Below are 18,221 nucleotides of genomic sequence, written 5' to 3'. Positions count from 1 at the left end.
GTGACAAGAGGAAAGAAAAGAAAAGAGAAAAGGAAAGAAAAGAAAAGTTATCTACTGACATAATCTATGTCTATGAGGAATGCATAGTTTTAAGTTACAGAGTAGTATGTATAATACCAACTAATTTTTAAAATTAAGTTAGAGTAGTATGTATAATATCAGCTAATTTTTAAAATATATAGGTGTGCATATGAAGTTATGCATATGGACCCACACATGCAACAAAACCTGGAAAGAAATATCCCCAGTTGCTTTATTAGCAGTTATTTCTTGTGACGGATTTATGAGCGACCTTTCTTCTAATTTTTGCTCTTTTTTTATTTCTTCAATGGAGCTGGGAAATAAAATTTTTGATTTTTAAAAGGAAGCTAGCAAATACAAAAACCCTGTGCTTAACAATTTACTTGCATTTCTATTGATTTTGAAGGAGCCTGTAGACAGTACCCTCCTCAAACAAAGCATATTGACACTGATTTTAACTTTTATGTTAAAATTCCAGACACCCCTGGAAAGTTATTTAAGTTATCGTTAACCACTTCATGTCCTGAATATAGAAATCTTTGGGTTATAACAAATGCAAAAGGAGCATATGCCTGGAAATCTTGTAGTTTTCTTATCTTTCAGTAATGTTTCTGTATGCATGACTGTGCACGTGTGTGTGTTTGTGCTCATGTGTGTGTACACATCTGTCTATTAAGAAAAGCCAGAGAAGGGAAATAGGAAATGGACAAGAATGGTAAATCAAAGACCAACATGAATTAATGTTCTACAGGGAAAAAAGTATTAGTAAACTCACTCCTCAAGGTCTTATTTATGATTTAATAGTATGAGAATTTTCCTTTTGGGTTAGGAGAAAATCCTGACATCCTTGTAAATTCCCATTTATAATTTACCAAGACTAAATTTGGGTCTCCTAATAGAAAATATAAGTCCATGTGATTTATATCTAGTTGTGAAATTTAAGTACATTTTTCCTTACAATTGACAATAGGTATCTAATTATTTATTTTGCCAAGAGTTTTACTTATTGTAAAATGATACATATTTAATTTTCATGTATTTAAAATCTTGGGAAAATGTAAATGGGAAGGGAAAATGATTTTTATAATTTCTCAGGAGTTCTTTGTAGGTGTTACTGAATGCAAGTTACATGGTGTAACTCACAGTTGTCAAAAAGAGCCAAAAAAAAAAAATCATACTATTTTTGCCTTCTCAAAACAATTACCTTATCTGGCTTTGAAATCTTCCTACTTCCCTCCTGAAGTGGCCTTCTCCAATAGCTTAGCATAAAAATTAGATCCAATGCTAACAGAATATCCTCCAATAACAGACATTTCCAACTTTGGCGGGGGGCGGGGGATGTATTTGAGAACATATGTATGTTTCTATGCATCCACGTGTGAGTATGTGTGTGTGAGCTTGTCATTGCTAGAGTGGCCATGGGAGAAAAGTGAATCTCCCTAGAGCCAACTTAGAAGTTAACAAGAACAATATGACAACCACAGGGTCATCCAGAGTTCTCAAAAGTGATGTCAAAAGATGATGAGGTGTTAAGTACATTTTGTAAGCCATGAAAATCCAGGACACAATGAGCAAGAAATGAAGTTTACTCTGAATACAACAAATGAGTATATTGATATAATTTTCATTAACTATTCCTTTGCTTCCAATCTCAATCAAATGCTCTTTATCCTTTGGCAGTAGAATTTACTATTGCCAAACATGAACATAACAACCTACATTAGTCTTATGTTGAGATCTGGGAGTCCAGAATTCTGCAAACTTTCCTTTCAACCTTTCATTTTAAAAATTCTTGGAAATGAATTTAGCATGGTAGTTAAAAAGTGAGAAGTCATGTTTCAAATCCCAAACTATGTTTTTCCTGTCAAATATTGCTCTCTATAAAGTGTATCACCAAACCCCAGTAGAAACTTACCCTTCAACTTGAGGTCAACATTATGTCTCAGCCAAGGATAAACCCCATAGCTTGGCATATCTTCGGGAATTGGATTATTGCTTATCCAGCCATCACAAGCGAACCGGAAGAAATTATCACAAGGATCCACAGACAGATTTACTTTACTTAAGATGGCAGCAGCTATTTAGAAAGAAAATCATAGGATTAATGACAAGCACTGAATGTTGTGTACTGTTCTTTTCCAAATTAAACAACAATTTCATATCAACCAGTTTCCAAGCCTTGGCATTTATATTTCCCCTTAAATAAACTCTCTGAATCTACCTCACTATATGAAATGACTACATTCAAAGTGAATGGATAGGCCGGGTGCAAGGGCTCATGCCTGTAATCCCAGCACTTTAGGAGGCCGAGGCAGGTGGACCACCTCAGGTCAGGAGTTTGAGACCAGTCTGGCCAACATGGCGAAACCCCATCTCTACTAAAAATACAAAAATTAGCCAGATATGGTGATGCATGCCTGTAATCCCAGCTACTCAGAGGCTGAGGCAGGAGAATTACTTAAACCTAGGAGGCAGAGGTTGCAGTGAGCTGAGATCGCACCACTGCAGTCCAGCCTGGGGTGACAGAGTGAACCTGTCTCTCAAAAAAAAAAAAAAAATGGGAATGGATAAAAGTTTGGTGGTATTATCATCACTGGTTTTTGCAGGGCCATCCCTAACATCTGTGGGGTATGGGACAAGAATACAAATAGAGCGTGTGGTCAATTGTTTGCAAAGATAACTGTGACTATTTCTTCTATCCTGCTTGTCCTTCTGCAAAGTGACCTTGCCACTCTTCCCATCAAGTGGTAGAGTCTATTTCCCCTGCCTTGAATTTGGACTGACCTTGTCACTTGCTTTGACCAACAGAATTGGCAGAAGTAACTTTCTGTGAGTTTCAAAGCTAAGCCTTAAGAGGCCTTGCACCTTCCATATTAACTCCCTTTGAATGGAGCCCTTTAGCTGCCCTTTGAAGCAGCCTCCTGGAGGACAAGAGGCCACACAGAGAAGAACCAAGCCAGCACAACTGCCAGGCATTGACTGAGGCCATCATTCACCTTCCAGTCCAGGCACCCGTCTAGCTGAATGCAGTGGCACAAATGAGCCTAGGCAAAAATCAGCAGAGAAACCATCCACCAAACCCACAAAATCATGAGAAATATCCAATCATTTTTGTTCCAGGCCTCTATGGTTTGGGTGGTTTGCCTCACAGTGAAGGCTAATGGAAACAGAAGTTCATATGTCATCTATCTAAATATTTAAAAGTTATATTTACAAAATACTTTCAAATTCTTGAGCTCCTTGATATTCAGTGTAACTCTCAGAGAAATAAAGCCCCAGAAGAGACTCACAGAGATCCTGGAAGGGAGCTTGGGGCCATCAGGCAGGGAATTCTGGGGTGTAGAAGGAGAGGGCTGCCTACTTGGCTCCACAGACGCCTTGGTTGAAGGAGAGGCATGGCCAGAGGAGGGCCAAAGTAGGGTGTTCTAAATGAGGGACCCAGGTCTAGAACTGAGTATGTGTATAAGTTAACAGAAAGACACAATAGACTGATCTACCATTTTTTTCCTCTTTCATAAGCCCATACACAATTACATATAGAAGATAACCCACAGGTAGGAGATGTGTGCATAAATACGTAACCATGAACTTTAAAAGAAAACCCTTCATTACAAAATGAGAATTCCCAATATTGAACTCCAACGCTCTTCCAGCTGCCATGCAATTGCTGGCTACCATTCTAGCACAAAGATATGTACCAATTGATTTTTTAAAAAACAGACAATATTTTAATGACATTGAAAAGATGACATTCTGGGCAATTTTCATACTTTAAATAATGCCAGAATATATTTTTGTTTGAAGTAATGAAAACCCAAAGAGATTTCAGCTAAATATGAATGAACTGCCCCAAAAAAGTACAATCTGTGTCAATTTAGATACATATCTTACAGTTTGGTTACGTGTGTGGTTCCTCCAGGTTTAAAAATAAGGCTAGATATTTCTCCAGCCTAGACTTTCTACAAAAATTTCAAACAGCCTTTTGTCTTCAATGAAGTGAATAATATAAAAACATTCTAATTTCTATAGGACCTCAAAATCCCCACCATTTTCAAACCTCCCCCAACGACACACACACACACACACACACACACACACAAAACACTAGCAAAAAATTGGTTTAGAAGCCAAACACTGTGGCTCATGCCTGTAATCCCAGCATTTTGGGAGTCTGAGGTGGGCAGATCACTTGAGCCTAGGAGTTCGAGACCAGCCTGGGCAACATGGCAAAACCCCGTCTCTTAAAAAAATAAAAAAATAAATAAAAATAAAGACTTAGAAGTTTGATAAATTTCAAATTGGCTTAACATTTTCGTGCTTCAGAACTAGCATCAGTTGTCTCTAATTACATTTTTAATTACTGCTACTTTTTTTATTTTTTATTATTTATTTATTTATTTATTTAAAGACAGAGTCTTGCTCTGTCGCCCAGGCTGGAGTGCAGTGGCGTGATCTCAGCTCACTGCAAGTTCTGCCTCCTGGGTTCACGCCATTCTCCTGCCTCTGCCTCCCAAGTAGCTGGGACTACAGGCACCCGCCACCACGCCCGGCTAATTTTTTTTTGTATTTTTAGTAGAGACGGGGTTTCACCACATTAGCCAGGATGGTCTCGATCTCCTGATCTCATGATCCACCCACCTTGGCCTCCCAAAGTGCTGGGATTACAGGCGTGAGCCACCGTGCGCGGCCACTTACTGCTACTATTTTATCATTAATATTTAATGTGCAAATGTGCTAGGACATAACAAAATCTTTCTTTTGGTTGGTATTTATAGTTACTGTATGCAGCCACAGAATGAATCTGCTATGTGACACCTCAGAGACATGGATCACACGTTTCAGTCCCACACAACATTTACAGTCACACAGGGGAGCCCTCACACGCATTTTTACCCACATGAGTACACTGTTTTCCAGCCTCCTTCTCAAACTTTCCCTGCCCCCAACCCTCAAATGTATCCTCTCCATCTCGCCAGTATTCTTGCAGGTACCTAGAAAAACTGCAAGGTCAGCTCTGACCTTGGCCCTGATACAAAAGTTGGGAAATACATCACTCACATTGAATTTGGAAAGAAGCCTGCTGAGTGAGAAAACTCTAGTTGCAGCCTCCCAATTCATCATTCACAATTCACAGCGGGGCACAGGGCTGCACTTTCTGCAGGGGAACTGTGACTTCAAATTGCAAGGGACCATAGTTGTCAAGACACCAAAACGCCTTTCCCCCTACTCAGCTCCATGGAGAAAACCCAGAGTCTTGTTTTAATAAAAGAAATATGATGATGAAGGAAATCTGTGAAAGCTCAGGCTGTGTACTCTTCCAAGTCACTATATATAAGGTTAATTGTCACACAGTCACCAGCTGCTGTTTATGTGGTACAGGTGGAGGCATCCTCCCTAAATACCAGCCTCTGTTTTTAGATTTAATCAAGGATGAAGGGAGAGAGTAGTAATAATAATAATTAACAATAATAAAATCACCAATAGGGAGTATTTCCTTTTTGCCAGGACCTACGCTAAGCCCTTTTTAAGCAATATGGTATCGTCACAAACTCTAGTCAGACCACTTGTGTTTGAATGAGGGAAACACCATGCAGCAGCTAAGACACCTTAGGCAGTTGATTTAACCTGTGTCTTAGTTTCCTCACCTGAAAATGGGGATAATAATAGCACCCCATGGAATCATTATGCAAATTAAATATATGTAAAGTGCTTAGAATAGTGTTGGGCACATTACCATATAAATGCATGATGCCCAGTGAAGTCTGAATTTCTGATAAACAACCACCTTTTAGAATAAGTAGGTACCAAATAGTCCATGAGACATACACCAGAAAAAGTAGTCATTGTATATCTGCAATCAAATTTCACTAAGCATCCTGTATGTATGTATGTATGTAGTTAGCTAAATCTGGGAACTGTAATTCCACAATCACTTATCTGAAACTCTTGAGGTTAGATATGTTTCAGAGCTCATAGATTTTTCAGATTTTAGAAAATAAATACATTGCATATAACCACAGATCATGTAATACTTCAGCAATGGCTGGAGTGGCAGGCCTGAAGCAAGTGCATTAATGTTTCTATAGGGAAACATATGCATATTCTTGTAAGTAGGATAAATGAAATCTGAAGCAGCCTCACATGAGTTAAGATCCAATTTTGCCATCAAAGGAATTGAGATCAGGCCCCCATCTTGCCAACTGAGAGTTACATCGTTTTCTGGGTTTGGGGTTAAGAATCAGCATTGGGAACCTAAATTACTGCTACTACCATTATTATTTTCTTTTTCTAATTTTTTTTTTTTGAGACGGAGTCTCACTATGTTGCCCAGGCTGAACTGCAACCTCCCCCTTGGGGTTGAAGTGCAGATTCAACCTGCAATCTCGGCTCACTGCAACCTCCACCTCCCAGGTTCAAGTGATTGTCCTGCCTCGGCCTCCCAGGTAGCTGGGATTACAGGCTTGCGCCACCACGCCTGGCTAATTTTTGTATTTTTAGTAGACATGGAGTTTCACCATGTTGGCCAGACTGGTCTTGAACTCCTGGCCTGAAGTGATCTGTCCGCCTCAGCGTCCCAAAGTGCTGGGGTGGCAGGCGAGAGCCACCGTGCCCAGTCCATTATTATTTTCTTTTATTCTCACAACTAGTGTAAGTAAAACCTGTTATTCCCATTTCACACTTGGTGAGACTGAGGCTTAGGGTGGCTATATATTTAGCCCAGGATCATGTGGCTTGTAAATAGCTAAATCATGCTTCAAACCCAGTCAGCCTGTCTGCCCTTATCTGTGATCATGAGCATGCATGCCCTTTCCTTGTTTCTTTGCATTCTTTGCACAGCTCTTATTTTGAAAGAGGGATTAAAATAAGAGGACACAGAGAAGAGGAGAGTTATGGAGAGGAAGCATCTCAGAAGTGGTTGGCACCTGCTCAGAAATGGTCCAGAAGGCGATCAAACACTCTAGTCTTCTGAACTTTCAGCATGCACGCCCACGCACACACAGCCTCTTGTTTAAGGCCCTGGCTTGGCCGCAATTCTCCTGTCATGTGTACTCACAGCTGTTCTGCAGACCCCTGGGCACACTGAGGCTCACGTTACACTAAAGAGAACTGGGTCTTTGGTGAGCCTTTCACTCCAGAAACAGCAAAATCAATATTTTTTTTCAACATTAGAAAGCCATTCGCCAATGTGAAAATTAAAAACAGGACAGCAAGGCAAAACACACTAGCTGGCAGAAGGCAACATCTTTGAATGTCAGTCTGTAAGTTTTAGTCTTGCATTATTATGATTCATAATACAGAACTAAAACTCATGAAATAAGTGGCCTTCCATACAAAAAAGTGTTCTAAACTCAAGTTGAAAATTTATGAGCTCAAAAATTCCCATTTCACACATCTGCAAGAACCCCACCACAGCCAAAGCACCAGGTGACATAAACTCTAAAACCTGTCCTGATAGTTCCGCCTGCTCTCTCACCCCACTCCATGACAATCTCTCGCCACTGGAGAAAACCCCAGGTCAACTACTCAAGCCTGGAGCAGGAAAGGGCCTGGGAGTTCTCAGATAGTTCCAGGGCCAAAAAGAGTTGCCTGGCATGGCCCCATATCACCAAGGAAAAGACGGAAAGGAGCCAGACATGGACACGAAGTCCAGCTCTGCTACTAATTCAGGATGAGACCCTGGGCAGTTATTTAGCCTCCAGAAGCCTCCATTTCCTCATCTGTCAGTGAGGCTGGTGATAGCACTGACTTCATAGGGGTCTTATGAAGGTTTTATGAGATGGTGCCTGTAAGGCACTCAACACACAGCCTGGTTAAAATATATATATATATATAGAGAGAGAGAGAGAGATCACTTAAGAATGGAACAAAAAAAGAACTCTACTAACATAATTATCTAAGCCACTACCTTTGTATAAGGTCTCAGAATTTACAAGCTCTTTCACCTAAGTGTTTCCCATCTCAATAAACACCACTGCCCAACCATCACCAAAAATCTAAGCATCACCCACAATTGTCTGCTTTTGTTCACAGCCCGCATCGAATCCTTCAATAGGCCCTCTACCTCCTAAACCTTCCCCCATTCTCCCTCTCCATCTCTTGAATTCAAGACAGCATCGTCTGTCACCTGGTGTACAGAAATAAACCTACCTGAGTCACCTTCTTCTATTCTTGCTCCCTATGGTCTCTTCTCCATCAAGAAAGACTCCCTCTAACTGAGCCCTCCACCGAGACATCTTTTGAAATGCTCCTAAGATGTGTTCTCTTTCATAAAAGCCTCCAGAGGCTTTTGAGCACACTTAAGGAAAGCCCAAACTCACTGGCACTTGGGTCCCCCATTGACTCCTCATCACTTGCACCTCACCTAGCAAGCTCCTCCCGTTCCTCAAGTCCACCAAGTTCATGCTTCTATGCACCCTTTGCCCCATCTGTTCCCCCCACCTGGAAAGCCCTTGCCTCAGTCTTCACACAGCAGTTCCCTCCTCATCATTCAAAGGTCACCTCCAAGGTCATGTCCTCCGGCTTTTCAATCTAGCCATCCTGTCACTTGCTATCACATTGTTCTATTTTTTTTTTAATTTTCTCTATAACATGTTCCACTGACTGATATTCCTCTTTCTTTCTTTCAGAGATGGGGTCTCACTAATTTGCCCAGGCTGGCCTCCAACTCCAGGGCTCAAGCCTCAGCCTCCCATGTGGCTGGAACTAAAGGCACGTGTCACCACACCCAGTTTCATAATTTTCTCATTGTATTAATTGCCTTATTGTCTTTCTTCCCATACCTGGTTCACTGCTCTATTTCCAAAACCTAACTCAGTACCTCATGTGCAACAAATATTTGGTGAATTTGTTCATTAACCTTTTAAGGCCAAGAGGAAAGTGAAAGGGCCACATGCTTGTTTGATGACTTCCCTTTTGGAAAAAGGAAAAAAGTGTCCCTGCCCACTTAAAGAATGAGGGTGAGGGCTAGAATCTGGTTCCCTGAAATCTAGGCCCTAACACTGATTTAGGAGGGAAATCTAATAGCTGTGTGTGGGACCCCCAGGTTTCCCCTCACCTCCCCACCGCCGCTTTCGGTGTCCTAACCAAAAATTACACAATACCCTGACCACTCTGTGACCCAGCCACCTGCAGGTTTGTTTTGTTTTGTTTTTTTGAGACAGAAGTTCCCTCTGTCACCGAGGCTGGAGTGCAATGGTGCAATATCAGCTCACTGCAGCCTCCGCCTCCTGGGCTCAAGCAATTCTCATGCCTCAGCCTCCCGAGTAACTGAGATTACAGGCATGAGCCACCATGCCCGGCTAATTCCAGCTGCTGGTTTTTCCCAGCAGGCTTAGGTCCAAACTGGACCCTTGAACATTCCCAGGCACTGATAAAGGTATCTAGGTTGATGCACAAAACACTGAAAGAAACTAGTACCGGCTCTGAGCCAAATTCCTTAAACCCGCATATAGTCTCCACACCCTAATGCCCTAAGTAGAACACCCCTTTTCTCTCACTGTCTTGAGGATACACTGCAGCACTTTCAACATAAGTTGCACTAATAAATGCTTTGGACTGACCGGCCGCCCTGGCATTTATTTAGTGCTTCTTTCTTTGGAATCCCAACTGGCCCCATCTCGGGATGGGATATTCCCTCATGGGAATTTCCCTGTTGCTGCTTTTGGGGCAACTCCAGCCATGAGTTTGATGGGATAAGACACTGTGGCAAAACTGCGGCCACTTTAAACACTCATCTTCACCCTGGGATATCCACTGATACACAGCCTGGTCACCTCAAGAGAAGTTTGACTTGCAACGTGTGACAGAAAAAAGAGATTCCCAGCCGGGCACAGTGGCTCTTGCCTGTAATCCCAGCACTTTGGGAGGCCAAGGCGGGTGGATCACTTGAGGTCAGGAGTTCGAGATCAGTGTGGCCAACATGGTGAAACTCCGTCTCTACTAGAAATACAAAAATCAGCCGGGCGTGGTGGTGGGCACTTGTAATCCCAGCTACTAGGGAGGCTGAGGCAGGAGAATCACTTGAGCCCAGGAGGTGGAGGATGCAGTGAGCTGAGATCGTGCCAGCCTGGGCGACAGAGCAAGACTCCGTCTCAATTTTTAAAAAAGAGAAAAGGGACTCCCACTGACAATGGAAGCGTGGATTTATTTGCAAAGGAGCCTTGCTTAGAGGCAGGCAAGTCAGACCCACAGACCAGAAAATAGGCAACTGCTTAAGGTAAAGAGGAATTCATAGCCAGCGGAGCCATAGGAAGACCAGTGTTCTCTGCCTGTGGGTCTTAAGAGAGGCCATTCAGCCTTCCAAGCCCCTTCCTGATTTCCTTGTAACAACGCTTAGAATACCACAGTTTTTGCAAGGAAAAAGAAAACAGGAAACCTAAGCTCCACTGTTTCACACCAAAACTTGAAAATAAAATTTCTTCAAAATTGCATTTCGTACTTGGTAAACCTCAAGCAAACAGAATACTAAAAATACCACCTGTCTTCTCTTCCACTTCCCAAGGTACCATAATTATAACTTGACACAGGATGGAAAACTGTGACTTACCCGCTTCGATGCATTCTGGCTTCAGGCAGTACTCCTGTTTAGCTTGGAGACTTAAGAGACCTTGACTCACTGAAAAAACAGACCAAAATAAATGGCTGAGTTGTAGCAGACCACCATCCGGTAAAGCACCCTCGGAAACATACGCAAGATATTTGATATCAGTTCATCCTTCTCAGTGTTGACACGGTATTCCAAAACCCAGTTGGTTCAATGTCACGAAACCAGACTCTAGTTGCTAGCTAAATAACCTTGGTAAGACTCTTGGTTGCTTTGAAACTCAGTTCTCTCGTACGTAAGATAAGTGAGTATAACTAGACCAGAGCTCCTAAGAGTGTGGTCTCTAGAGCAGCAGCTGCTGCTGCTGCTGCACCTGGAAGCTTGTTAGAAAGCCACGCCAGATCTTGACTCAGAAACCCTGGGGGTGGGGCCCAGCCATCTGCGGTTTAACAAGCCCCCCAGGTGATTCCAATACATGCTCAAATATGAGCACCACTGGGCGAGACACTCTCTAAAGTCGCTTCAACCTCCAATTATCTGTGGTTTAAGTCTCATACTTTCACTCTATTGGTTATAACTCCATGCCCATGTTCAAGATGGGAAAATTGAAACTTTTAAACTATGTCATTTGGAGCCAATCAGAGTGGAAATAGAAAGCTAGCATGTTTGGCTTTTAGAGTTCTGGATCTTATCTAAACCATCCATACAGATACGGACCAAAAAAGGGGTAGGGGTAAAGAATATACTGAACATATCTCAATCACCTATTGATAGCAACAGTCATTGTCCGCCTGCCCTGAACCCCACAAACTCTCCGCCCACCAGGCCCAGCTTAGCTACCAGAAATTTGCAACTTTGTGGACCAAGCTTCCAGCTATTTCCTCCCTTCCCCGACTCCAAAAAAAAAAACAAGTCTAAAATTGAAATAGCTTTTCACCAATGGCTTAATATCTCCATCTGCCTGGCAACATTATCTAAATAGGTGTCTGCAGAAGTACAGAAGGGTGCCCAATTTGTCAACCCCAGGTAGCACCTGGGCATTAGCAGATGTGAGTTTAAGATTTCAAAAGTATTTGTAGTAGCTGAGGAAATTCTGGGGAATTCATTCTTGCTGTGCTCTGTGAGCAGAAACAATGAATCATTTGGAGATGTGGCCATGGGGAGAGGGATGGTGGGAGGTGAATGGGGACCAAGGCCCTCTGTGGCAGAAAGCTCGGCAGTACCTATATTTCTGCTAGAGATGGAAGACCTGTAGATTACTACCCAGTGTGGCGAGTTTTTATTATTTATTAACCCACTCTCTAAATGGAGCCTGCTTTTCCTTTGTTCTTTTTCTCTGCTGCCATCCTCCAAACAGCCTCTTTGCATTGTGTTACATTAGAGATTCAAGAAAACTGCCGATGAAACATCTCAGTCCTATTTTTTTTTTTTTTTTTTTTTGAGACAAGAGTCTCACTCTGTCGCCCAGGCTGGAGTGCAGTGGGGTGATCTTGGCTCACTGCAAGCTCTGCCTCCCGGATTCACGCCATTCTCCTGCCTCAGCCTCCCGAGTAGCTGGGACTACAGGCACCCGCCACCACGCCCGGCTAATTTTTTTGTATTTTTTAGTGGAGATGGGGTTTCACCATGTTAGCCAGGATGGTCTCGATCTCCTAACCTCATGATCCACCCGCCTCGACCTCCCAAAGTGCTGGGATTACAGGAGTGAGCCACCACGCCTGGCCCATCTCAGTCCTGTTTTTAAGAAAATAAGTTTCTTAGCAAAAAGGTGTGTTTTGATTTCTGTATAAAGCAAAAAAAAAAAAAAGTTATGTAAAAAAATATATATGGGCAGCATAAAGATTAGTGTGCAATATTCCAATATGCCTGGGTGGCAGAACCTCAGGGGGAATTTTCCCCATCAGTCAATTTTTATATGTTGACCTAATGTTCTTTAGTGAGCATGTGTTCTTTTATATAATGCAAAAATAAGCTTTATTGTAAATAATATTTTTATAATTCTGGACAATACCTTCTTGATCCTAGCCTTATTTTAAAAAACAAAATAGCTAATAAAATCGTTAAAGACTTATTCCTTTCATGAGAGATAATTCTTGACCCAAAACCTCAAAGGAAGAAGTAAAATCAGGTATCTTTATCTAACGATGAGCAGAAGGAAGGTTTTAAATATAACTAATTAGGCCAGGTGCAGTGGCTCAGGCCTGTAATCCCAGCACTTTGGGTGGCCGAGGTGGGCAGATCACCTGAGGTCAGGAGTTCGAGACCAACCTGGCCAACATGGTGAAACCCCATCTCTACTAAAAATACAAATCTTAGCTGGGCGTGGTGGTGCACGCCTGTAATCCCAGCTACTCAGGAGGCTGAGGCAGGATAATTGCTTGAACCCAGGAGGCGGAGGTTGTAGCGAGCCAAGATCGCACCACTGCACTCCAGCCTGGGTGACAGAGTGAGACTCCGTCTCAAAAAAAAAAAAAAAAATATATATATATATATATGTACGTGTGTGTGTGTATATATATAATTAATTAATTGGGACACTGACAGACCCAACCCCTCAAGGAAGAGCATTATCTCCATGGATGGGGTTATTTTAAAATTCTCCAAATAAATGAGGATCAATAAGCCCAGAAAATGTGAAGGTGTAAGTGAATGAAATAGAAACAATAAAGAAAATATTTTTAATATAAAAATTAAGATGTTACTTTTGAACGGTTAGGAGCTTTAAAAAATACATGTAAATAGCAGTTTGGTTTCTCATTGTAGATTTCTCTATAACCAGAGGAAATGCCCTTAGGATGCAGTGGAGTCATCCACAGATCAAGAGCATAAGAATGGCCAGAAAGCAGGGGTCAGCAAACTATGGCCCGTAGGTCAAATCCATTGCCTGTTTCTGTACAGCCCAGGAGCTACAAATGGCTTTTACATTTTTTTCATGGTTGGGAAAAATAAAAAGAAAAATAATATTTCATGACATATGAAAAGTATATAAAATTCCAATTTCAGTGTCTAGAAATCAGATTTTCTTGGCACACAGCCATGCCCATTTGTGTACATATTGTCTATGGATGCTTTTGTGCAACAACAGCAGAATTGAGTAGTTGCAAGAGGCCGTATGGCCCACAGAGCCAAATATATTCACTATCTGGCTCTTGGCAGAAAAAGTTTGCCGGCCATTGCATCTGAGAAAGATTGTGGGGAGGAAAGAGAGGGGAAGGAGAAGAAGAAAGGACACTTGAAAATAAATAAACAGGTTACAGGCATATATGTTTTCCATTCTGGTGCTCTGTAGCTTCTCGGAAGCCACTGCAAGACCACTGGCAATCACTCTTACTGTAGAAGCACTAAGGTTGCGAGGAGAGATTATCCCAGAGCCTCAGATACAAAGATGAGGTAAGAAGGGATGCTAGAAATTGCAGGCATGTAAGTGAATGTGGACAGGCAGAGAAATATACCACAAAGTCAACCAGGAAGCCCCTTGAAGAGACGACGACCCTAACTAGAATATTGTCATGAAGAGCATTGCCAGGCAGGTCCCTGGAGCTTTTCAGACAAGCACTTTGCCTGGGTGCAGAGTGGAGGTGGGTGGCAGAGTTGAGGAGAGGGACGGGGAGAGGGGGTAAGGGGGTGATTCTAAAATAGTGCAGAAATATTTGACAAAAAGAAGTGTCCCTGAATGTATACATCCAAATAGATATGGTCACCTGAAGCAATGCTTCTCAAACCTGCATTTGCAAACAGTCCCCTGGGGGTCTTGTGAAAATGCAGATTGTGAATCAGCGGGTCTGGGGTGGAGCTCAAGCTCCCCAGTGATGCTAATGCTGCTGGTCCACAGACCCCATTTTGAGAAGCAAAGTTGTAGAGGCCACAGCCTCAGTTTGCCCTTATTCTCTAACATCATTTGAGCTCCTCTTAGAGAGTCAAGGTGAGAGCCAGGTTACTGGGCACGCTGGAAAGTTCTCTTTCATATTTTATGCAGGCCTCCTTATCCATAATAGTAGTGTCTGGCTTGATGAATTTTACTTTGCTCCAAAAACATCGGCACTATTTCCTGAGAATAATTTTCTCTGAAAGAACAAAGATTTGCTGCCATGGAGAATCTTTCAACCGATATGCCACGGCCTCAGGATGTAATCATAAAAGTAGAGTTTTGTAAAAGTTTTGTGCAGTGGTAATATCATTAGAAAGAGTACATATTTTTACATAAACAATAATTATTGGGATTTTTAAGTTTGGGAGCATTTGCAAAACCTAACCTTGCAGTCACGTTGCACATAGCATGTAGTCTTTTGGCATGCCCATAGAATTTTTCCTCTTGTTTTGAATTTCAGCAGAGGACACTTGTCTAAACCCTAAGTGCTGAGCAATCTTACAAGAGTTTTCAAGAGCCACAGATTCAGTTGCAGGAGTAGGAGATTTCGCTTTATCAGAAAGCAATAAACCCATCTAATTTCCTAAATCTTCAGCCACGGAAAGCATGGAAAGATGGTTTGCTCATTTTAGCAGTTTTCAACCACACAACCCTAACTCTTTTAAAGTTTAATTACTGGTTTACCCCTGCCAAAATAAACATGGCCTCCTGCAGGTTTGCTACATTTCAAACTGCACCTAGAATCTCCTCGTTCCTATGTAACGTTCAAGTTAATGAAGTATTATGGGTTGTATGAGAAAAATTAAAACGGTAATAGTCAAGGGTTCAGAAAGCCTAGAATTTTAGAAAATCCCTCACTCCTTTCCAAGATATTTGATTCTTTTTCATAGGAATACACTTCTATCATCCTATATACTCTCTGGGTACATCATTCTCACCAACAGTCATTAAAATAACTGAATCACAATATCTTTCAAATCTTGGGGGAAAACCTCTGTTTTCCTTCATATTAATTTGTAAATCAAATTGCATCTCACCAGAGTCACTGGATAAGAAAGGAATTGAAGAATATCATTAAAAGCACACTTTAAAGGACTGATTTGTGTTTTGTGAATTAAATTTCATGATTCGTTCAAGCAAACATTAATAAAAGTCAAATGGAAAGACACTCCAGCATGGTTTTCATCACAATGTAAAGTCTTTCCTCAAAATATAAATGAAACTATGTGACTATGAATTCACAAACACTCATTTTGCTAAATGTACCACATAAAAATTTTTCCACCCAATGCAACAGAATCAGCCAGCCACTCGAAGCCACTTACACCCACTTTGCCTTCTGGACTATACATTTGGTACTTGGGTGTATTTATTTATTTAGGCTCCTTAAAAAAGCCTTCTTTATCATTTGCATATTTGATAGAAACTAAAGATGCACCACCTACGAACGCAGGCAAACAGCCCTATACCTGTGTTATGACAAGTTTTGCTACAATAAAGCACAAGGAAACTTCTCGACACACACCCAGTTCCCCCGGCCTCCTGCACTCCACTTACCTAGAAAGAGGATCGTGCCCAGAACTAGGGTGCCACCGACAAACACGACCAGGGCAATTCGAGTGCCTCTGTTGGCCTTCTTTCCAGTCTCCACGCTGCTCCCTGTTTCTGCTTCCATCAGAAGGGCCGTAGAGAGCACACGAGAAGAAAGTCACTTTTCGTGGTTTGGTGGCTGGTCTCAAGAGCGAGGCGTTGACATCCAAGGCTCTCTTGCTCTTCTACTAATGGGCAGCTTAAGAAACTCCCGTCAGGAAATCTCCCCTCGCCACCCTTTCTCAAATAATTCTTCACAAATGAAAATTATAAAAACCAAAATATTGGTTGCCTTGGCTTTCCCCCTGACTAGACAAAACAAACAGTGTTGCTTTATCTTGGTGCTCTCCCTCAGCAAAGTCCCTCTCAACCGATTGTTTGGCAGGCTCTTCTCTCAAGCGTTCCGAGTATACATGTTTTACTATGTTGCTGAACAGATGTTTTAGCTATTTAAATGTATAGTCACTTGGGGAGGAAAAAAACAATTGTTTTATCAAAACTGGATTCTCGCGAAACTCCCCCAAATCATGATAAGTTAGGTGGCCAGGATTCACCGGACCCACTTCAAGATCTCAATTAATCATGTAATTCTGTTGCAAGAATCATTCTGCTTGCCTGAATTGTCTTCATCAAAGATATTCTTTCAGTGTGTGAGTCCCTTTTTAAAGCCTTCTAAGAGTTCCTAGGATATCCTGGAGCATTTTATTTTAGGAACTTTGTGTATGATAGCATGTGCCAAAAATCAGTCATAGTCCAGTGCAGTGCAAAGTAGCAATTAAGACAACCTACAGAGGCTGATGGTTTGAACTGGAACTTTTTCTTAAAGGAAGGAGAAAAAGCACTTCCTCTTTGTGGTACTAAGAAGTGTACAAAAAAAAACCTCACAAAAAAACACAAGTGCGTGAATTAAGTTTATTAGCAACTACAAAAGATATGATGAAAAATGTTTTCCTTGTGTGTTTTTGATGAAAAGTGCACCATGTGTTTTGTCTGCCACTCCTACTGAGGCAGCCATTCATTAGGATGTTTTTGTGTTTACATAAACTGTCCACTTCAGCAGATTCCCCAGGATGAATTCAAAGGCAATTGGTTTCAGGCCGGGCGTAGTGGCCCACACCTGTAATCCCAGCACTTTGGGAGGCTGAGGCAGGGGGCTCGCTTGAGGCCAGGAGTTCGAGACCAGCCTGGCCAACAAGGCGAAACCTTGTTTGTACTAAAAACACAAAAATTAGCCGGGCATGTTGGTGAGCACCTGTAGTCCCAGCTACTCAGGAGGCAGAGGTGGGAGAATCGCTTGAGCCTGGGAGGTGGAGGTTGCAGTGAGCCAGATCGCGCCACTGCACTCTAACCTGGGTGACAGAGAGAGAGACCCTGTCTCAAAAATAAACAAAAAACAAAGGCAGTTGACTTCACTGGAAACACTGATGAATGACTGGGTCTTTGATATTTTTGATTATGATAATGATTTAAACGATAACAATGTGCTTTCTTCATGGGGAAGGGCAACTGATATTCCAATGCTACCACTGAAATGATATAGATTTTATTATCCAAAGATATAGATATCGTTAACTCACAACACAATTACTACCTACCTGCTTTTGTTTTGCTGGAGGTCATAGGGCAGTGGGAGTGGGGGTGGAGAATTCAACTATATCTAGAAACCAGTAGAGCAATTATCTCAATGCAAAACTTGTGCGCATGGCTTTAGAGGTGACACAGGAGCTCAGCAGGTGCTGATGAGCTCAGTATAACATGGCCACACATTCATGGTCCTGTCTGGCTTGTCTTGGTCAGGGCTTCAGCTCTTAGCATGGGATTCTCCCAAGTTTTGGGGCTTATTCCATAATATACCTTACTTTCTGCTCATTTCATGTTGCGCCAAAGTCAGGGGGTCATAAGCCTTTGTCCAAGTTATGACATCATGGTGTGTTGTAGTTATCCTGTGCTCATTGGCTGTTGACATTATTTTGTTGCTGTTATTCCATAACACACCCTAGCAGGCCTTTGGCCCCTAGTATGGGATTCTCCTAAGAGTTTTTGGACTTCACTCTACAACACATCTTAGACCATGAGTTCCACAAAGTCAGGAACCATGTTCAATGTTGCAGCTCCAACATCGACATTTCCTGGCCCTTCACAGTGAAAAGGAGAGCAATAAAAATCATACAAGTTATACCTAGCCACTTACTCTTAACA

At 41.9% G+C, this 18,221-nt stretch overlaps 1 protein-coding gene across 1 annotated transcript in view; it reads right to left on the bottom strand.

Moving 5' to 3' along the window:
- The window catches only part of PHEX (phosphate regulating endopeptidase X-linked), a 219,083-nt gene extending 202,246 nt beyond the window's left edge, over positions 1-16,837 (bottom strand). Inside the window, exons 1-3 of the mRNA XM_003317380.7 lie at positions 15,990-16,837; positions 10,568-10,636; positions 1,937-2,098 (exon numbers count right to left, since the gene is read on the bottom strand). Coding sequence (XP_003317428.2) covers positions 1,937-2,098; positions 10,568-10,636; positions 15,990-16,107 — 349 coding nt within the window. The 5' untranslated portion in view covers positions 16,108-16,837. The remainder of the gene's footprint in view (positions 1-1,936; positions 2,099-10,567; positions 10,637-15,989) is intronic.
- Between the last annotated feature and the right edge of the window lie 1,384 nt (positions 16,838-18,221).

The sequence above is a fragment of the Pan troglodytes genome, chromosome X (assembly GCF_028858775.2).
Source record: "Pan troglodytes isolate AG18354 chromosome X, NHGRI_mPanTro3-v2.0_pri, whole genome shotgun sequence".
Lineage (NCBI taxonomy): Eukaryota > Metazoa > Chordata > Mammalia > Primates > Hominidae > Pan > Pan troglodytes.
Note: the sequence above shows the minus strand (reverse complement) of the source record. Positions and strands in the feature narration are given on the sequence as shown.